Source organism: Microtus ochrogaster, chromosome 8, assembly GCF_000317375.1.
Source record: "Microtus ochrogaster isolate Prairie Vole_2 chromosome 8, MicOch1.0, whole genome shotgun sequence".
In the NCBI taxonomy this organism is placed as follows: domain Eukaryota; kingdom Metazoa; phylum Chordata; class Mammalia; order Rodentia; family Cricetidae; genus Microtus; species Microtus ochrogaster.
The window spans coordinates 19747724-19763423 of NC_022015.1; the positions used below are offsets into that span (position 1 = coordinate 19747724).

Sequence of the window (15700 nt, forward strand, 5' to 3'; positions counted from 1 at the left end):
GGGCGGGGCAGGCTCGGGGGCGGGGCGAGGACGCTGACCGGCGCGCGAGGCCGGTGCTCCCGGACTGCGAGGTGAGCCGTAGGCCTTCGGGTCCCTGGAGAGGTCGGCCTGTGACTCCCCTTACCCCGGGCTTGGCTTCGCCAGAGCCAGCACCGAGCGGGACGCGGGATCGGGAAAGCCGCTTCAGCCAATCACCGGCCTCGAGGCTCGCCCGCGCAGGCGGGGCCGAGGAGCTGTCCGCGCGCCGTGGTGCTGAAAGGGCGCCCGCTCGCTGCGAGGCAGAGCCGGGAGATCGCGAGTAGCAGGCGCCGGGCCACAGGCAGCTGTCAAGTCGTGTGGAGGAGGAGGGCCCTCAATCCGTACCCCTCAGACTCCTTACAACGTGGATCCTCCTCTTTTCCCTGGAGGAGGGGCGAGCCCATCCCACCTGAGTTTCTATAAAGGACACAGTGAAGGCCCTCGGGGAGGTCCGGGTGTGAACAGAGGACATACTAGACAGGCCAGGAAGGCGCGAACCAAGCTGCTGCCACCCCCCCTCGGCTCCCTGGGAAGACCAGGTGCAGATTCCAGATGTGCTGGAATGGCGCCGGGAGAGAACCTAATTACTACTGGGACCAGAGTTTCCTTTTGCTCCCCTAGGGGCCTCGGAGTGCAGATTACGGTCCTGGCTCGGGATCCTTCCTTCCTCCATCTGCACTTCCTCCTCCTCCCTCTTCGGCGAATAAATCCCAGGCCCCTCCCTTCGCCCGTCCCCAGGATCTGACGTGGGCTTGACACCTTTCTCAGCTTCTCCCTCCCGCAGCTCCAGTGGACGAGCTTTGGCATCCCTGGTTCCGCAACCCCTTCCCTCTTCCTTTCCCCTACCAAGCCCCGTTAGAACCCCGTAAGGACCCTCTGGATTCTCAAGCCCATCCTGGGCCTCCGGAAGCTGCCTTTCCCTTCCCACTTCCCCCAGCTGGCTGGCTATCCATCCCGATGGACCCAAGCGCCCGAACAAGGGGATAACCTTCGGCCCTCTCGGCCCCACCCCCCGCAGCGGGAGCCGCGCCCCCCTTTGCCATAGATCGGAGAGCCAAGGATAAAGATTGAGCTAAAGGGGGCGGACTCCAGGCAACCCCTAGGCCAATTCTGCTCCTCCATCCCAAAGGGAGGAAAATTGTCTTCCTTTGCTAACCCTTAGCAGGAAAACAAAATTAAAGGGAAAGATAAAAGGACGCGGAAGGAAAGTGACAACTAGATTATTCAGAAGAGCTACAGAGGAAAGAGATTAGGGTGAGTCGCCATGGGGACTCCCAAGGCCCAGCACCCACCGCCTTCCCAGCTGCTGTTCCTAATTCTGCTGAGCTGTGCCTGGATTGAGGGTAAGGACATGTGGGGGTGGGCCCTGGGAAGGCCCTGAGGGGTCCTCCACCTTTCTCTAAACATATTGAGTCTTCTGATCTTGTGGGGGAGGGGAGGGGCACAGTTGACTGGGAAGGGGCAAGCCAAGGCTTTCTGACTGGTACATGGAGCCCTTGAACTCCTAATATTAAGGAGATGGGAGAATGAATAAGGAGAGCTTTTAGTTGTATCTTAGGGGTTAAATCCAGGAAGAAGAGCTAGGGGAAGTTGGGTGGATGTCTGCGGAGGCGGTAGAAGCAGCCAGGGTACCTGGGTGGGAGATGGAGGTGCTGGGAGAGATGCCAGGCGATGCACACACAAATGTTCTTGGACATATGGACAAAGATGAACACAAGCAGGGATATTCAATCCCTGACTGCACTATGATCCCCAACCCGACTCTAGAGAAGGCAACAGAGACGGGGGGGGGGGGGGGGAGTCTGCAGAGGCAGAAACCCAGAGAGAAAGCTGGCACTGCGGAGGGAAGGTCTGGGAGGTGCTATCAGACTCTCCTCCGAGTTCTGGGATTGGGGAAGGCTTCACCGGGGAGAATAGGAAGCAGTCCCAAAGGCCGGGCTCCCACATTCGGCTAGAGCTGTCCAGGGTTAGTAGTAACTAAGGCTCCTACTGAAGACCCAGAGACTGGGAGCAGGGGCTGCATGAGGGAAAGGGCAGATTGGAGCCTCTCTTCTGATCTTGGCTCTCAGCCCAGTCTAAGACCCTCTGAGTGTCCACTAAGAAGTGCTCTGGGAAATATCTCTACCGAGAAAGGGGGATGTAGGGGAATGGAGAGAGAGGCTCATAAGACTTTACCTCCTAGGTCTGCCCCTGAAGGAGGATGAGATGATCCCAGAACCTGGAAGTGAGACTCCCACTGTGGCCTCTGAGGACCTGGCTGACCTGCTCCATGGAGCTTTGCTGCGGAAGGGACCAGAGATTGGCCTCTTGCCGGGTGAGGCCCCCAAAGTGGCATAAAAGTAGAAGGAGAGACGATGCCTCCGGCAGATGGGGTGCCTGGCAGAGGAAAGTCAGGTAGAGAGTTCAGAGAGAGAAAGACCCCCTAGGAAGCCAATGAAATTCAGGGGCAGGCAAGAGAAGAAAGAGTCAAAACTATCCCTAGATAGAACCAGAGACAGGGACAGAATGATGGACAGTCAAGAGAAGGTCATGTATGTGTAGAGATACGTGAGTTCAGAGAGCCAGAGTCACAAAAATGGGGAGAAAAAGAGCAATGTACAAGGAGCAGTTGATTGAGGATCGCTCATAAAAGCAGAAAGCAATAAGAATACTGAGCAGAAGAAGACTCCAGAGAGAACAAGCCGGAGATGAGAGGAAGGGGTAGGCAGGAGAGAGCCAGATCTGGGGGTGGGGAGATGCTCAAGGGGGCTGTCGAGGCTGTGGTGGAAAAAGAAAGGGAGCTTTGCAAAATCTTGAGAGAATGTGGGGAGCCTGGGTGGGTAAGAAATAAATGGGGGCCTTTACCTTGTGGGGAGGCTTTGGGGTTCCCATTTCATTCTAAGCCATTTCCCCACCCCCATGGGCCAATGTGCTGCTCCTGTGCTCTGACTACCCTCAAACTATCTCAGGATCTGACCCAGACCCCACACTAGCCACCCCTCCAGCCGGCCAGACTCTTGCAGCGCCCTCCCTGCCACGTGCCACTGAGCCAGGGACAGGGCCTCTGACGACAGCTGTCACCCCTAAGGGGGTCAGGGGAGCAGGCCCCACCGCGCCAGAGCTGCTGACCCCGCCCCCTGGAACTACAGCCCCGCCCCCGCCCGGCCCCGCCTCCCCAGTCCCATCCCTCAGGCCCGAGGGAGGAGAGGAGGAAACCACCACCACCATCATCACCACAACAACTGTCACCACTACTGTCACTAGCCCAGGTGAGGTGATGGAAAGGGCATGGAAGCCCCCATGTGGGGATGGATGAGGGGATTGTGTGGGAGAAGGAGCTTTAGGTACCGGTAGGAAAGGGCTTGTGGTTAGTGGTGACAAAAGACCAGTATTAATGTCTGTGGGCTCATGGGCTTCCATCTGTCTGTACTGTAGTGAGGGAAGAAAAGTCTCGGGGAGGGGGTAGCAAGAGAGCACTGGGTAAGGATGGAGAGGGTGCTGGGGGATACAGGGGACCACTGAAGATGGTTGCCCGCCCCCAGGAGGGCAAGTACGCAGGACTTCTCAGTCCAAGTCACTCTCTCTCTCTAGTTCTGTGCAATAACAACATCTCTGAGGGGGAAGGGTTTGTGGAGTCTCCGGACTTGGGGAGCAGTGCCAGCCGCTCTATGGAACCCCTAGACTGCACCTACAGCATCCATGTCTACCCTGGCTATGGCATTGAGATTCAGGTAATTTTCTTTGGTGTCTGCCCACTGAGTGTGCCTAAGTCTGGCCTGGGGAGTGTGAAGCTGTTTTCTGAGCCAGATTATCTAGAAAACTCTTCTAGAGTTCTGCAACATGGGTGGTTTTCCCAGAGGATGGGGGCTTAGGCTGTCATGCTAACCCTTCCCCTGCTAATTTGCCCTGGCCTACCTGTATCTGGCTTCTTTAGGTGCAGACACTCAACCTGTCTCAAGAGGAAGAGCTCCTGGTGCTGGCCGGTGGGGGATCCCCAGGCCTGGCCCCCAGACTCTTGGCTAATTCCTCCATGCTGGGAGAAGGACAGGTCCTTCGGAGCCCAACAAACCGGCTGCTTCTGCATTTCCAGAGTCCTCGGGTCCCAAGGGGCAATGGCTTCAGGATTCACTATCAGGGTGAGGAGTCTGAAGTACCACTAGAGGGAAAGAGCCACATAGGGTAGAGAAGGCATCTCCAGGGCCCTTCTAACTCAGGGGACTGAGAGCATCTTCCTCCTGCTGGGGACCCTATGTGGGCGGGACCCTCAAAAGGCATGCATGTCTGTTTTCTCACATAGTCATGGATCCAAGTAGCAATTTATTTATTTGGTTCAATGACTTTTTACTGAGTGCCTACTTCATACCAGGCTCTGCTTTAGCCTTGGGGAGCAGAATGAATAAAAGTCTATTTTTAAGGAGCTGAGGATCTGGGTAGAAACATAAATAATCAGAATGGTTGTGTCAGAGATAAGGATTGTGAGGAAACTCAGGCAAGAGAAGCAGGTATCGAAAGGGACCGAGCTTTTTCTGGGGAATGTAGGAATGGCTTCTTGGGGGAGGCGATGACTAAGAGGAGACCTCCAGGGTGAGCTGGCCAGGGGAAGGGTGGGAGGAAGAAAGAGAAAGAAGCAACTGTCTAATGGACGGAGACGCACATTCTGAGTCCCAGAGAGGAGAGAAATGTGACCCTTTGAAGGGTGAAGCACTTCAGCATGGAAGGTAGAATTGTCTGCACTGTGTGGCCTGGGCTAGTTTCTTTACCTTTCTGTGCCTCAAGGCTCCATCTGAAAACCAGAAGCTGTAATACTTATTATGAAGGGTTACTAGGAAGAGTAAATGAGTTAGTACCTGTGGAGCATTTAAAACAGTGTCTGGAACACAGTCAACTCTCAGAGATGTCAGCCAGTGCCACCACAGTCAAAGCAGAGATGGCAGTGAAGGGAGACAGGCAGGGCGTCCTCTGCAATGGAGAGGTGGACAGTTGAAATAGCACCAGCAGAAAAGGGACACTCTTGGGTTTGTAATTTTGGCAACTCCCGATTTCTAGGGCAGGAAGCGGGGAGGGTGTTTCATGCACCCAGATACAGACAAGCTATACATGTACCTATGCTATCCTGTGTGCGCGTGTGTGGGAACCCTCTCACAGTGCACGTGCACATTCTAGCACACATATATGAGCATGACATGTCCCCATTCCAGACGTGGCTGTCTTCTCCAAGGTGCTCTTCAGAGACAGGAGCCCCTGCCACTTGGTTTCATGTACTTCCTCCTCCTTCCCAGATTCCTTGTGTGTATTATCCTGGTTGCAGTATATACCCCTTCCTCAGGCTTTGAGGGTAAATTGTGCCAGGCAGAAAGTCCCACCATCAGGCCTATCGGAGAGATCAGTGAGCTGGTGTTTGTACTTGGTGCCAGGGACCTGGTTGTTGGAGGCAAAGTCACATCTGCCTTGGGAGTCAAGGACTGGTCATCAGATGGGGAAAAACAGCTACTCACTGGCTCCTTTAAGCAGCCATTTCCCTAGGGCATCAAAACTAGGACTCTCGGGCTAAGTGGAACATGGAGGGGAGCAGGGCTATTGCGTAAAGAGACTTCATTACCTGCCCTGGTCTTCCCTTGTTTGCGGCTCCTGCAGGCATCTTTAAGACCGAGGCATTACTTAAGCCTTTCTCAACCTGCTCTAACTGTGGCTTCTTCACATTAGAGCACAGTTCAGCAAGTTTGCGCGTGTGCAAAGTCCTCCCCCAACCACTGCTGCTCACAGTAACCCAGAGAGGACCAAGTCAGCTCCATCTCTCAGGGGAGGGAAAAGATTTGAGGTCACAGGGCTTTCTGAGACAGCTGGCGGAGTCAGAAATCAGCTGCCCAAGTCCCTGCCCTATGCTCCTTCCTAAAAGGAGGGTGGGGACGACTGTGTGAGTGCCCTTGGGTGGGGGATCCTTGGGTGGGGGATCCTTTGCATGTTTTGTTTGTTTTGAGACTGAGTCATGGGTAAGTTAGGCTGGCCTGGAATTTACTATGTAGCCAAGGATAGCCTCAAACTTTTGATTCTCCTACCTTTACCTCCCCAGGGCTGGGGTTATAGGCCTTGTTAATTCAAAGCTAGGTGTTACCAAATGAGTTACACCCTCAACCCTGCTTTTAAAGTTTTTGTTTAGATTTCAGGCCAATCCTTACTGATATGAATTATTATTGTTGGTGGGAGACACCCCTTCCTGTGTGAGATCAACCTGCTCAGGCATTGCTTCCGTCTCATACTGATAACAGAAAATAGGTAACGTGATAAGAAAATACATATCTCCGGGCTGTGATGGCACATGCCTTTAATTCCAGCACACAGGAGGCAGAGGCAGGCGGATCTCTTTGAGTTTGGAGCCAACCTGGTCTATAAGAGCTAGTTCCAGGACAGTCTCCAAAACTCAGGAGAAACCCTGTCTCAAAAAAAAAAAAAGAAAAGAAGAGAAAATTACATATGTAGACTTGAACACAGGCAAGACCTTATGGGAGCAGGGAAAGTCATGAAGGCTTCCCAGAAGGCGTGGTACTCAAATTACTCTTTGAAAGATCAAAAAGAGGCCAAAATTCCTTGCATGTAGAAGCACAAGTGTGAGCAAAAGATATGGAGGTAGTCTGTCTGTGGTGGTACATACATGTAAGTCTAGCGCTCTGAATGCTGAGGTAGGAGGTACAAGAAAGAGTTCAAAGCTAGCCTAGACTACATAGTGAGATCTTGTCTCAAAAAAAAAAAAAATCAGGTGTCGGTGGTGAACGCCTGTAATCCCTGCACTCAGGAGGCAGAAGCAGATGGGTCTCTGTGAGTTCAAGATCAGCCTGGTCTATGTCAAGAGTTCCAGGCTAGCCAGGGCTACGTAGTCAGTCCCTCTCTCAAAAACAAAACAAAAATCCCAAGGGCTGGAGGTATAGTTCATGGTGGAACATTTCTCTAGCGTCACCAGAAGGAAAGGGGAGCAGACTGTGTGCGATAGTAAGACCGGCCATCCTGCAGGACATTTGGGCTCAGGAGCCGAGCACTGTCTTAAGGACTGGGCTTGACTTGGCAGAGGAAGGGACTAGACTATCAAGGTAGAGCATTCGGAGTTGGCTCTGTTGGCCACAGAGGGCTGGCATTTACCGAACTTGCTGGGTTTTGGATGGATGTTTTATATGTGCTCTTCTTAGCAGTCTAGGGTCCATGGAAAGGCAAGGTATGGGTTTGTTTTGTGTTTTGTTTTACTCCTGTCTGCCCCCACAGCCCAGCCAGATAAATGCTTGAAGACTTTTGGAATATGGAAGGGATGGGTCTCTGACAGAATCACTGAAGGCTTCACAGTCAGGGAAGCCAAAGCCTTCTGTTGAGTAGAGCCGGATTGCACCTCCAAGGCACGGCCTTCCATGGTGGTACAGGTTTGTGAAGGCAGAGATAGCAGGACTGAGAAACTGAAGTTAACCTGGGCTACACAACAAGACCTTGTTTCAAAACCAAACCAACCCCACCCAGCCCCCAAAAATAACCTCAAGAGGCTTTGAGAGAGAAGCAAGCAATATATCTGTGAAGGATGTGTAGAGGGGTTACAACACCAGGGAGAGATTATGAGAGGGCGGAGTGACCTGCGTGTGGACGGGCAGGTCATTGTTGTCCTAACTTGAGGTACAGGAAGTAGGTGCAGAAAAAGAAGTTCCACAGTTCTCAGTGCAAGAGATACATCAGCTTCTCAAGGAGACAGAGTCACTGCTCCATCAGCGGGCTCAGTCAGGGGCTGGCCTGACTGAAAACTGGCTGCACCTCCATACAAGAAGGTTTGTGAAAGAAAACAGCGCAGAGCATAAGCAGCTGGGGGGGGGGGAAGCTCAGCATCCTCTCCTAGAAAGAGGGTCATGGCTGGGCCATCGTGGTGCACGCCTTTAATCCCAGCACTCAGGAGGCAGAGGCAGGTGGATCTTTGGAGTTCGAGGCTGGTCAACAGAGTGAGTTTCAGGACAGGCTCCAAAGTTACACAGAGAAACCCTGTCTCAGAAAACAAACAAGCAAACAAGAAAGAAAGTGGGTCATGCCCTCTCTGCCTACCTCTAAAACTGTGTAAGTTGACTCGGGACTTGAACCATCTCGCTGATGCCGTTTATTATTAGTGCTGATAGCGTTTCAGGGTGGTCTGCTGATTTGCTTGAGGTCAAACAGCCAATAAGACTGGTTTCTAAAATAATGTTTACCTATTAAAAAGAAGGACCAAAGGGGGCAAATCACAAAGACCAGAGTGAGCACTGTTGATGTCCCTGAGGCAGGGAGCCAGTGTCAGGAATTTGTTTTCCCCAGCGTGCACCCCAGCAATGAGCCTGTTTGCCCCCTGGGAGCAGGGGAGCATTTGCAGAGCACCAGGGAATGGCTGTGAGATTGCAGCCCCTCTTCCTCTTCCTTGACCCATGCAGCATACCTTCTGAGCTGCGGCTTCCCACCCCGGCCAGCCCACGGGGATGTGAGTGTGACGGATCTGCATCCTGGGGGCACTGCCACCTTCCACTGTGACTCGGGATACCAGCTGCAGGGTGAGGAGACGCTTATCTGCCTCAATGGTACACGGCCAGCCTGGACTGGTGAACCCCCGAGCTGCATAGGTGAGTCTTGTGCACACTTCTGTGCTGGGGGAGGGGGACTGAGCTGGGGAGTCTCCATCTCTGAGGAGAAGCCATACTGAAGAAGTTTCTAGCTGCAGAGTCCCATCATGATGCCTTCCCCAGAGTGCTCCACCACGAGGGTCTCCATCCTTAGGGAATCTCCAGTCTTGTCTGGGCTTCATCTTGGAATGCCCAGTTGGTGCTTGCCATCCTGTTACCACTCTCGATGCCCTGCTGTTGGAGATTCCACTCCAGTGGATCGTGTTTGGGTCCCTGGTTGGCAGATCTTGGTCCTTAAGTCTTCATCCTGCGGCCTCCACCAAGGATAAAGTGCACTCCATCTGGGGAGTCCTAACTTCTCGTCTGAGAGTTTCAGTTTTGAGGCTCCCTGTCTCAAAGTGCCCACCTTTTGGGAGGCTTCATTTTATCAGGATTTCCACGCATGGGGTTCTATTTCAGGTTAGACAGTAGTTGGAGAAGGTCCTGTCCCTTTGCTAAATACACGGGACAAAGGCCATCCCTGGCCAGTAGACCTCAGGCGCTAGCACTGAGCCTGAAACTTTCCTACTCCTTCTCTGCCCACAGCATCTTGTGGGGGCACCATCCACAATGCCACACTGGGTCGCATTGTATCCCCTGAGCCTGGGGGAGCCGCAGGGCCCAACCTTACCTGCCGCTGGGTCATTGAAGCAGCTGAGGGACGCCGGCTACACCTGCATTTTGAGAGAGTCTCTCTGGATGAGGACAATGACCGGTGAGGATCTGGGCTTTGGGCTGGAGGTCCCTGCCTTGGGAAAGCTGGGACAGCAGAGTCAGGTGACACTGGATGGACCCTTGTGTCAACTCCAGAGTGGGCAACGTTATGCAGCTTTAGATGGGCCAGGGCACCTCACTGAACCTCAGTTCTCTCTCGTTGGTAGAGTGGAGATAAGAGCCCCCTTCCAAAGGCTTGATTAATAAATGCATTAAGATATGTAAAATAATTGAAGTGCTTCCTAGGGCATGATAAGTGCTATAAAAGTGTGTGCTATCATTTTCCTCAGTCTTCTCTGCTGCTTCAGAGTGTGCTGTCAGGCTGAGCACCAAGTCTTTCTGTGTCTCTGGAGCTCATCTATAAAGGGAGGGGTGACAATGGCGTCTGCTCAGAGTCCTTGTAAGGATCAAACAAGATAAAATGTGCTGGGTCTTAGCAGAGTGCATGGCGTGGGTCAGCATATGCTAACATAACAACAGCTTAAAGGTGGCCGGGAAGGCAGGCAGGATGGTGGCTTCCGGGCAGGCAGGATGGCGGCTTCCAGGGCAGAAAAGCACCTACCGTCCTTCTGTTCATCCCAGGCTGATGGTGCGCTCGGGGGGAAGTCCCCTGTCCCCCGTGATTTATGACTCTGACATGGATGATGTCCCTGAGCGTGGTCTCATCAGTGATGCCCAGTCCCTCTACGTAGAACTGCTTTCAGAGACACCAGCCAATCCCCTGCTGCTCAGCCTCCGATATGAAGGTAAAGGTCTCATTTCCTGGCCGTGCCCAACTCCCACACCTTTCCCTCCCCCTCCCACTAGGACCCACTAGGAATAGTCAGCACATCCTCCCTCCATGATCGCCTCTGTGTTTGGTTCCCGACACCTGACAGGGATCCCTTCAGAGGGACACCGGCTCATTCCAAGTAGTCTCCTCTGATTAAGTTTCAGATATGGCTGGATCGAGCATACAGCCAGGCCGACAATTACCTGTCTCTCAGTTCCTTACTGTTCAGTGAATTCATTCCTATGCAGGCTTTCCCAGTGTGGTGAATCTGACTACAGACTTACAGACTATTAACGCCATCAGAGAGAGGAAATGCTCAGGAGAGCTTTGGCAACAATTCCAGAAAAGGTTCTTATCGACTTGATTAAGTTCAACTAAGTCAGGGAATACTATGGCAGGTCTGCATGGCATGGCTATCTCTGCTTGGTTCCAACTAAGCCTCGTGTACTAGAAGTAGGGAAGGCATTAATAAAAATAGGAGAGCAGGGGGCTAGAGAGATGGCTCAGTGGTTAAGAGCATTGCCTGCTCTTCCAAAGACCCTGAGTTCAATTCCCAGCAACCGCATGGTGGCTCAAAACCATCTATAATGAGGTCTGCTGCCCTCTTCTGGTTTGCAGACACACACAGACAGAATATTGTATACTGTATACATAATAAATAAATAAATAAATAAATATTTTAAAAAAATAGGAGAGCAGTTGCCGGGTGGTGGTGGCTCACATCTTTAATCCCAGCACTCTGGAAGCAGAGACAGGCAGATCTCTGAGTTTGAGGCCAGCCTGATCTACAGAGTGAGTTCCAGGACAGGCTCCAAAGCTACAGAGAAACACTGTCTCAGAGAGAGAGAGGGGGGGGGGGGAATAAGTTGTGACCAGAAGGAAGAAGAATGGTGTTGGATGGTTGAGAAGGAATCGGTGATGATGGGAGAAGAGGCATCGGGTGTGGCCTTCCAGGACGGAGGTTAAGCAGATGACTAGAGAGAAGAAGGTGGAGAACAGCTGGGGTAACAGGCAATGATGCATTTGAGAAACAGCGTGGCTGAGTATGTATAAAAGCAATAGCAATAGGCAGGCAATGGACCAGAGGGCAGTGGTGGTGTGCGTCTTTAATTAATCCCAGCACTTGGGAGGCAGAGACAGGCAGATCTCTGAGCTTAGGGCCAGCCTGGTCTACAGAGTGAGTTTCAGGAGAGCCGGGGCTACATAAAGAAACCACATCTTGGGAAGACAGAGAGAAGGAGGGGCAATGGGAAGGAAATGCTCACAGATTAAAATGGCATGGTTTTGAATGGGTTACAAGTAAGTGGAATTGGCACTGGGTCCCGATAGGTGGGCAGGATTGACACATGATACCTCATCAAGTTAGGAAATATAACAGTGAATCTGATGGGGTCTGGAAGTGCTAAGAGCTCTCTGCCTTTGGTGAGAATCCCAATCTACCTCCCAGGGGCGGGGGGGGGGGCGCTGCGGTTGGTGTGGGGTTTGGGTTTTTCCCCCCCCCCCCCCCCGCATCGTAGGTGGTTTTGTAGTTAAGATACAATCGCATGGGCAGAAAAAAGTGCTCTAGAGATGTTCATTTGTGCCAATTTGGTCCTCAGGAATAGTTGAGCAGCTTCTACACTAGCTGCAGTTTGGGATTCTAGCGACAGTGTGCATGATCGCAATCCAACTGTTATTTCTGAGGCTAGAACACACCCACGCAAGCCAGTTCTCCAGAAACACCCCTCCGCAGGCCCCTTGCTGTTTCCAAAGCCAGATGTCTGTGGATGAGAACTAACCCTTTAGGATTATAGCTCTGGCTCTGTAGTTGCCTCCTGGTGACCTTGGGCTGGTGGCTTTTTGTCTGACTAGTCCTGATCTGTGGAATGGTGGTCATTGCTATTGGCAAAGGTGCATGGGCCCAGCCACTTGGAAGGCTGAGGCAGAGCGATCTCAAAGTCAAGGTCGGCCTGAGCTATATAGTGAGACCACTACCTCAAGAAAAGCTCATGTAGGGCTGACCAACACCCAAATTCAGCCCAAGTGCCCAATATGAGGTCCCTGAGCCTGTCCTAATGCTTACCTTTCATGACCAACTCCTCTCTAGCCTTTGAGGAGGATCGCTGCTTCGCCCCTTTCCTGGCACATGGCAATGTGACTACCACAGACCCCGAGTACCGCCCTGGGGCACTGGCCACCTTCTCGTGCCTCCCAGGATATGCTCTGGAGCCGCCAGGGCCCCCCAATGCGATCGAATGTGTGGATCCCACAGAACCCCACTGGAATGACACAGAGCCAGCCTGTAAAGGTGAGTCTTTTACATTTCAGAGTCCTTCAGCCTACAGACTGCCTGCCCCTGAAGTTGGGACCTCTGGAAGGCAATTGTGAAGGAGATCTGAGTGAACATTAAGACCTAATAAATCCAAAGGCGGTCTGGGGAGATGAATCAGTGGTTAAGAGCACGGACTGCTCTTCCAGAGAACCCAGGTTCAATTCCTAGCACCCACATGGCAGCTCACAGCTGTCTGTGACTGCAGGATCCAACACCCTCACACAGACAAACCTACGGCAAAACAGCGATAAAATAAATAAATAAATGATAAATTGAAAAATAACAAGTTAAGAAACAAAAACCAAACCCAAAGCCTGGGCAAAGCTCCACCCTTCAGAGGCTGCTTTCTTGGGGAAGTAATTGCTGGGCTTATTATGAATTCAGGCTCAGACCCAAAAGGCTTCTAGAGCTAGAACTGGATTGGGTTGAGTTGTGGTTGGGCGAGTAAGCTGGAAAGTGGACAGGGTTAATTAAGGGCAGGGCTGGAAAAACAGTGGTAGTAAAACCTAGATATGACAAGAAATCTTCACAGCAAAAAGCCTGTTGAGGTGGCCTCGTGCACAGCACTGAGCCCCATGGGGACTATGGCTAATGGTCGCATGTCTGCGTGGGTCCTGAACCTGACACCTCTTCCCTAGCCATGTGTGGAGGAGAGCTGTCTGAGCCGGCTGGTGTGGTCCTCTCTCCCGACTGGCCCCAGAGCTATAGCCCTGGCCAGGACTGCGTGTGGGGCCTGCACGTCCAGGAAGAGAAGCGCATCTTGCTCCAAGTTGAAATGTATGTTAGGGCCGCATAGCTTGGGGCGATGGGTGCTGGGCTCCATCAGGTGTGTGAGACAATGCACTCGGAGCCCAACTGGCTCTTCTGAGTTCATATGGAACTCTGTAGGAACATTGGGGTTCAGAAAGAAGACACCAAGTGGGTGTAGGACAGAGGTGGGAGACCCGGGTTTAAAGGACTTGGAGAATAACTCACCTCACCTCTGGAACTTGTAGGGAACCCTAAACTGGTCAACATTGAGAAAGAGGAATTCAGAGGCGGGCTGGTTAAGAGCGAGTTGGGGATTGGGCAGAACCGGATGATGGGCTAGTCGTAGTTCTCCTAATTCTCTGACCCCCTTCACTGCAGCTTGAATGTTCGCGAAGGGGATATGCTGACATTGTTTGATGGGGACGGTCCCAGCGCTCGAGTCCTGGCCCAGCTGCGGGGACCTCAACCGCGCCGCCGCCTCCTCTCCTCCGGACCCGATCTCACTCTGCAGTTTCAGGCGCCCCCTGGGCCCCCAAATCCGGGTCTAGGCCAGGGCTTCGTATTACATTTCAAAGGTATGGAAGGCGAGGGCTCTGGATGGCCAGGGGTCTGGCAGGAAGGGGCCACCAGCGGAGGCCCTCGGAGACTGGAAGGGCACTCCATCTTCACTGCAGAAGTCCCAAGGAACGATACATGTCCTGAGCTGCCACCTCCTGAGTGGGGTTGGAGGACGGCATCCCACGGGGACCTTATCCGGGGCACAGTGCTCACTTACCAGTGCGAGCCTGGCTACGAACTCCTGGGATCAGACATCCTCACTTGCCAATGGGATCTGTCCTGGAGCGCCGCTCCACCTGCCTGCCAAAAGAGTGAGTAGAGCCCCGCCCCAAGCCAGTCTTGCCGCTCAGACTTGGCTCCTCCCTGTCCCTACTGAATGCCATTCCTTCGCCCTGAATCCTGCCTGGGTCTTTAGTCCTAACCCCTTTGTCCTTTAGGTCCCATCACATTCAGTGCCTTGAAATTGCTACACACACACACACACACACACACACACACACACACACACACACACATCCTGCCTTTAGTTCAGACAGCTTTCATCCTGTGCTCAATCTACTTTTCATCATGGCCCAAGCCCCTTCCACCCCTAGCAGGTTTCACCAAATTGCCCCCTGTTCTGTCCCATCAACTCTTAGCTCTCCTCTAGACACCCCCAAACTCTCACTCTGTTAGAACCAAGGCTTGTCAGTGGATTTGATCTGCTTTAATGCAGTCGTCAAAGCCTGGCTGGGTTGTAGTTATAGGACCAGCTTTTCCTCTTTCCTACCCTGAAGGGTCTCAGACCTGGGAGGGAGAGAGATACATAGCAGCTAGGCTTGTTACACAGTGGTAACCAAGGCACAGCCTGGGGTTGAGTGCTTAACATCTCTGAGCTTCGGCTCTCCTGTGAATGAGGTGGGTGCAGAGGACTGTACAGGGCAGAGGCAGTGTTTCACACAGCGCCTGGAGCGTGGCAATAGTTGTCACAGCTCTGAGCATGCATAAGATTATGGCTTCATTCACCCAGGAATGAGACAGATTTACTTCAGAGAAATATTATTATTACTATTATTTTGGTATGATCTTTGCAGGAGCTTGGAGGCTTTGTTTATTTATCTTTTAAAAAGGCTAGGCATAGTGGCACATGCTTGTAATCCTCACACTTGGGAAGCTGAGGCGGAATAATTATGAGTTTAAAGCTATCCTTGTCTGAAAAGCCCAAGGACTGGGGGCATAGCAAAATACTTACTTGGTAAACAAAACAAGTAAAACAGACTATATACATACATATATATATATATATATATATATATATATATATACACAGAGCTGGCTCTGCATGCCCAGCACTTGGGAGCAGAAGCAGAAGAATTTCCATGAATTTAAGGCCAGCTACTGGGCTAATTTCAGCAAGAACCATCTCAAAAAATAAAATAAAGCAAACAACAGAAAGAAGTAGCATCTTGTCCCCTGAATTTGGAGAAAATGACACAAATATTGATGGTAGGATTTTTTTGTTTGTTTGTTTTGTTTTTTCATTTTCAAGACAGGGTTTCTCTGTGTACCTTGGCTGTCCTGAAACTCGCTCTGTAAACCAGGCTGACCATGGACTCAAAGATCCGCCTGTTTCTGCCTCCTCAGTGCTGGGATTAAAGGTGTGCGCCACCACTGTAGTTCTTGCAAATGGCCCGGGAAAAGGAAACAATGGTGGGATGAGTGGGGAGGAATTTCAGAAAGCCAGGTTTGGACTGGAAACAAGAAACACTGTGTAGTCGACATGGCACCTCATCCCCGGGAGGACTCACAGACACTGCACCTCATCCCCGGGAGGACTCACAGACAAACACTGTACCTCATCCCCGCGAGGACTCAGAGACAGACACTGTACCTCATCCCCGGGAGGACTCACAGACAGACACTACACCTCATCCCTGGGAGGACTCACAGACAGACACTACACCTCATCCC

The 15700-nt window shown here is 52.2% G+C and overlaps 1 protein-coding gene across 2 annotated transcripts in view; it reads left to right on the plus strand.

Moving 5' to 3' along the window:
- Nucleotides 1-673: 673 nt before the first annotated feature.
- Nucleotides 674-15700, plus strand: part of Sez6l2 (seizure related 6 homolog like 2) — a 20406-nt gene continuing 5379 nt past the window's right edge. For both annotated transcript variants that reach the window (XM_005351262.2, XM_005351263.2), the window contains exons 1-12: nucleotides 674-1361; nucleotides 2201-2332; nucleotides 2967-3266; nucleotides 3589-3728; nucleotides 3932-4133; nucleotides 8421-8606; nucleotides 9192-9360; nucleotides 9942-10105; nucleotides 12218-12418; nucleotides 13081-13219; nucleotides 13571-13767; nucleotides 13867-14061. In XM_005351262.2, the coding sequence (XP_005351319.1) occupies nucleotides 1283-1361; nucleotides 2201-2332; nucleotides 2967-3266; nucleotides 3589-3728; nucleotides 3932-4133; nucleotides 8421-8606; nucleotides 9192-9360; nucleotides 9942-10105; nucleotides 12218-12418; nucleotides 13081-13219; nucleotides 13571-13767; nucleotides 13867-14061 (2104 nt within the window). In that variant the 5' untranslated portion in view covers nucleotides 674-1282. The remainder of the gene's footprint in view (nucleotides 1362-2200; nucleotides 2333-2966; nucleotides 3267-3588; nucleotides 3729-3931; nucleotides 4134-8420; nucleotides 8607-9191; nucleotides 9361-9941; nucleotides 10106-12217; nucleotides 12419-13080; nucleotides 13220-13570; nucleotides 13768-13866; nucleotides 14062-15700) is intronic.